The sequence below is a fragment of the Paralichthys olivaceus genome, chromosome 8 (assembly GCF_024713975.1).
Source record: "Paralichthys olivaceus isolate ysfri-2021 chromosome 8, ASM2471397v2, whole genome shotgun sequence".
NCBI classification, from domain to species: Eukaryota; Metazoa; Chordata; class Actinopteri; order Pleuronectiformes; family Paralichthyidae; genus Paralichthys; species Paralichthys olivaceus.
The window spans coordinates 18,923,981-18,929,639 of record NC_091100.1 but is presented as its reverse complement, the minus strand read 5'-3'; the positions used below and the strand labels follow the sequence as shown (position 1 = coordinate 18,929,639).

Here is a 5,659-nt window from a genome sequence, read left to right as displayed (position 1 = left end):
TGTTGTGTTGTGCACTGTTTAAGATAAAGCAGACATTATTTTGTAATCATAACAGTGAATCATGAAAACCAGGTGAAAGGCATCATCTGTCCATCACATGAATCAGCAGCATCACAGTGAGAGTTTCAGTTCATTACCTTCAACAGGGAGGTTGTTTTCATCTTTTTTTTTTTCCAGCAGGATTTCTCAAAACCTATAATTATCAAAATATATATGTATATATATATACTGTATATACTTTCCATGAAACTCAATGGAAGGATCGGGCCAAGAAAGATCCCATTCAATTTTGGCATCGATTCAGAGAGAAAGAAGCTCCAGGAATTATTTATCTTTTTCTTTCACTTTGCGAAATAGGGCGTTTGACATTTTCTTCCATTTTTCAGGAAATAATTAATGGATCTTGAATGATCCAGCAAACTTAATTGTGGTTTCATAAAGGGACTGTTAGGCCTTGGAAGAGGTATCTGCACTACTGAGTGCTAGTTTTTCTGTCCGGCTCACAACTTTACTGTCCTGGTTCAGTCACTGGTCTCAGAGTGTCTTCACTGCCTCCTCTTTGGCAAAAATAAGCAGCTAAACCCACAATGCACCACCTGCTCATCAGAGTTTGTAACTGTTCTATTTCCACATATTTCCACAGGAGTTGGAGGAGACCATAAATGGAGCCAAAAGACTTAAATTCATCAGGTACACAGAAACACCTCTCCACCAGTACGGATGATTCTGTTCTATTGCTGCATGTCTAAATTATAAACTGTTTTAACAAGCTCACAAGATCAAAGTTCACGGTGCAATGTTCAGGTGTAAGTTACATTAAGCACAGAGCAGGACAATAATTAGTGACCAGAAACATTTCATTCTGCACAGTTCAGCTGTCAAACTCTTTATTTGACTTTGTCAAGTGCAAAAACATGAGAAGTGCTACAACTGCAAAATAAAGATATAAGATACAAAAGAGCATAGACAAATATTTTCAAAGACAATTCTGTAACACTGTTTTAAAACGAAACGCATGGTACAACAACATAAAGGCAGCTGGAAGACACAAAGGTCGGCTTTGGCACTGTACTGTCACACAGAGCAGGAGTCTGAAGGCGTCGCCTGTGAACTGCTGGGCTTCCTGTGGTTTGTAGTTGACATTGTGGACAAATATCTATATTAAATACATCGATAGCTTTGGCTGAAGTGCTTCAGTTTGACTGGAGGAATGTAAAACTTTGGAATCCGCAACACCAGTGCTTGACATAATGAATACGCTGCTGCAGCACAAACAATACTAATCATGAAAAGCAAAAATATATACACCACACAGCACCAATATATACAGAAATGTACACACACAAGGCGAAGAAGACTTTGGGCCTTTTTCACTACTATTTTTTTGAGATCCTGAAATAAGTGAAATCAAACACAACTTAGTTGCTCGGCCTTTTTCTCGTTTAAAGTTCAACATTTTGCTTTATGCTATGTGATGGTGGGTCTGCTTTGAAGTGGGAGAAAAAAGGACCTCTATCACACTGTGGTATTCCCAACTCAACCCTCTTCATATCCTCTAACAACCTGGGAAAACAGGGCCAGCACATCACTTCCACGTTTTGACTGAGAGAAGAAGGAAGTTGGCGTCTGGACGTCTGTCTGCAGTTTTTGGTTTTCCTGGTTGTCTGTCCAGGTTTTGGGGGAGAGGCTGGGTTCCCTGAGATCTGCCCACTGGACACAGGAAGAATGTACGTACGCTTTATCAAAACAAGAAGACAAAAACACAACAAAAAGACCAGACAAAAGCACAGGACACAACTGCAAACTACTGATTTCATACCTTGAATGTCTCTATATATGACACATGACAGTTAAATATGGTGTTGGATATCAGCTCCATCAGAGAATAAAGTGCTAAGTACAAAACGAACAAATGAATGAATGACTCGGCGTTGGTAACAACTCAGGATACGTGAATGATGCAAAAGCTTTGGCAACGTTTATACTAAAGATACAGTATGAGTGAAGCTTTCTCTATTGGTTTGGACACCCAGCTTATTACTTTACACCACACCTCTACATCTGAACAAAAGTGCTTTGAAATTACAACCATATTGAACACAACAAAAACATTTAGAGAAGTGGGAGTTATTTAGCTTTATGATGTCTGAATATTCAGTACTGTGTATAAGTGAATGAAAAAGCATCTTTTTCTTTAACACTTATCTAACACTAAACTTTACCATGCACCATATTATCCTACTTTATTCCCTCTTTTCCACGCTCCTGCTCATCTGCGCTACGACCACTTGCTACTCCTTCTTGTCGCTGCTTATTTCTTCCCTTCATTTTTCATCTCTTTCTCATATCCGGACCAAATCCGGAGAAGATGGTGAGAACTGGCTGCTGGGATCCCAACAGACGTGGTGTGTGTGTGTGTGTGTGTTACCGATGTTGTGGGGACCTAAATCTGTTGACACAGTCATATTATAAGGACAAAAAGCAAGTCCCTATAACGCATATCATTAAATCATTAAATTTAATTGTGGAGACATGTTTTAGACACAACTGTGTGAATGCATGTGTGCGTGTGTTTGTTTTCTCGTTCAGGCTGAATTGTACGACACATTACCATTAGCACGTCGGCGCCTACAGTGTAAATTTTCTATGCATGTGTGAACCTGCATGTGCGTATATCTGTGTGCGCCTGCATGCAAATACATATGGGCTGAAAACCATAATAACGTGACTGTTGTCAGACAGCCCACAAGTACCCATGGTAACCGAAATATCAAATATAAAAAATACGTAGACAGACAACATAACTGAGAAATCAACACATTATTTTTGTCAGAGATATACAAAAAGTCTGACGGCATTGTCTGCTTTCAGTTGCTTCAGTTCTCTGCTGAACACGCTCGTGTGCTCCTGTCGATGACCCCACGTAACCTCCAGGGTAACATGGGGTCAGGGTTAGTTGGGGTGTGGGGGATTATGGGATAGTGAGTGTACCTTGGTTTCATGTTGGATGTTTAAACCAGCTCACTAAGCACCTGGTGACCTGCACCTATTTTCTGGAGTTTGGAGCGATCTCTGTAAAGTCTTCCTGACATTTCTGACTGCTCTTCTCTGGGATTCTTGTTTTCGTTCCTCTGGGTTTAGAGAGGGGTCCCCAGGGACAAAACCAGCTGCCCCTGTCCTCTCGTCCTTAACCCAACATTTACTTCCGCATTCTTTCCCTCCACCTTTCACTTCTGTTCGTCTCTCCATCCAGAGTTCTCAGGATTTGGGGTGTCCAGAGCCGTGTCTGTCTATGTTGGGGTGCACCTTATTTTTGAGGGGTGGGGGCTTGCGTTTCCGCTTGCGAGTGGGAATGGTGGTCGTGTGGGCGGGGTGGTTGAACAGGCTGGAAGCTGGGAGGGTCTCTCTCTCTCGGGGAGGGTCCCAGTCCCGAGTGATAGGTGTTGGAGCAGGAGTGGGAGGCAGAGAAGGTGCAGGGGTACATGGAGGTGCAGTGGGGGTTTTGGGTGGTGGGACTTGGGTAGGGGGAGTGTTTGCTGATGAGATGGGGAGAGAGGAGGAGTCACATTTATCTGCGACTGGTGTGGGCAGAGGTGCACTGACTGAAGGTTTGGCTGAGGACTGAGGAGCAGGGGTAAGTGTTGAGGCCGAGGTTGGTCTGGGCTTTGAAAAAGGAACAGGTGTGGCTACAGGAGTCTTTTTGGGGTTGGTAGCAGTGTTTCCACAATCCTTTAAAAGTTCACCTTTATCTGTCTTTTTCCCCCTCTTGCTCCCTTTGTGTTTTTCCTTGCCGCTCTTTCGATCTCTCCATCCAGCAGAGTCCTTGTCATCTCCCTTCCCCCTCTGTCCTGCCTCACTCCTCCCTCTCTGACCACCACTCCCTCTGCCTCTACGCCTCCTTTTCCTCTGGGCTCGTTCCAATCTACACTCGATGTGGTACAGATCCTCTGTTGCCACGGTGACACGATCAAGCTGTTGCAGTAGGGCATCCAGGGTAGGGAGCAGCCTCCTCAGAGAGGCTTCCGTCTCTGCCCTCTCCCTCCAGCTGGTTCCTCCCACCACCACCCCGGGGCCCAACCCCAAACCCAAGCCCAAGCCGAGCCCCAGGCCGATCCCCGGTGCTTCTGTCAGACTGCAGGGGCTGGAGGAGGCTGGGCGCCACGAGGCCTCTGAGCAGGCATCGACGCTGTCAGGTGTGGGTGGAGAGTCGGGACCGTCCAGTGGCGGCAAGCACAGGGACTTACAGTCGCTGGTGGAGGACGAGCGGGATGGTGGCAGCTCCATGCCTTCAAAACGCACCTTGTGACGAAACTAAGACAACGATAAAAGACAAGATGGAGGCTCAGGGCAAAAGGAAGGAAACTGATGTATATTTGACTAAGTCGCCAATACAGTGTCTTTTAACAATAATCGTTTAATATTTTGTCCTAATAGAATCACTAATCTCTTTACCTCCTTGGCCCTGCTGAGTCCCATCCACATTTTCAGTCGTCTGAGGAACAGCTCGACCATCTCGTAGTCTTGGAGATCCACGGCTGGACGGTACAGCTCAGCTCGTGCGCGGCGGTAGTTTCTCAGTAGCACCGAGGTGATCAACCAGAGCAACACGAGCCGAATTACAGCGAAGCTCGTGTGGAACACCAGCGCGGAGATGGAGCTGGAGGGGCCAGTGATCGTCCAACTGGGACGCCACGATAACAGGCCACGCCCACCAGCGCCCAGCAGAGACAGACAGCTGGCGCTCACACTGCCGTAACCGCCCAGGACAGAGTGGAAGAGCTGCGGTGAAGGAGACAGAGTAAAGATATGGAATATTCCTCACCAGTGATTTTCTGGATATGATAGTAGTACCTGGATTTACTTTAAACAGTTATCAATGTTGCAATAAAAAAAGAAAAATGATCACGTCACACATAAACATTTTAAAATGATCAATAGATAGCAGAATTGAAAGTTAAAGTTGAAAATTGTTTGTAAATATAATATTCCTAATGGTCGTCATCTTAGTTTAGCATGTTAATGAACATTAGCACTGAACAGAGTACAGCTGAGGCTGATGGGAACATCTGTAGTCTTGCAGGTATTTGGTCATATACCAAACCATTGTGGACAAATAAAGAATTTGACCTGATGGTGGCGCTCCACTGAAAAATGTTGTTCTCTACTTCAAGCTCACTGTGAAATCCTTCAGCTAAATACTGGTAATATGTTTTTGGAAATAAACTGATGAATCAACTGGTTGAAACCAGGTTTTTACATTATCCTGCTTCAAATAGCCCAGATGAGTCATAACCAAGTGAAAGAGACTCCATAAGAAAAGAATGATGATCAGTGGAAAGGACAAGGTGCTCAACAGTGACACAGTAATGTTTGTAAGGTTCATTGTTGGAAAAATGACTATTCCCTCATTTCTCATTATTTGTTAGTAAAATATATGTGTTGCTCCTTCCTAATGCTTTTTCTTCTTTCCTCTATTCATGTTCATGTATCATATTCATCCCTCCATCTTTACAGTCTCAAAAACAGGTCACATCTCTACGGTTCAATAAAGGTCAAATAAAAGGGGGAAAAAAAACAGCTATTAGGAGTCATCATGTTTTTTTGCACAAAGCCGTCTATTCCTGTAATTATAACTTCTATGCTGGAAATGACCTGAACA

At 44.0% G+C, this 5,659-nt stretch overlaps 1 protein-coding gene across 3 annotated transcripts in view; it reads right to left on the bottom strand.

The window, feature by feature from the left end:
- Window positions 1-2,682: 2,682 nt before the first annotated feature.
- Window positions 2,683-5,659, bottom strand: part of pkd1a (polycystic kidney disease 1a) — a 64,707-nt gene continuing 61,730 nt past the window's right edge. For 2 of the 3 annotated variants that reach the window (XM_069529365.1, XM_020084146.2), the window contains exons 55-56: window positions 4,453-4,779; window positions 2,683-4,311 (exon numbers count right to left, since the gene is read on the bottom strand). In XM_069529365.1, coding sequence (XP_069385466.1) covers window positions 3,259-4,311; window positions 4,453-4,779 — 1,380 coding nt within the window. In that variant the 3' untranslated portion in view covers window positions 2,683-3,258. The remainder of the gene's footprint in view (window positions 4,312-4,452; window positions 4,780-5,659) is intronic. The other variant, XM_069529366.1, reaches the window with a different exon arrangement.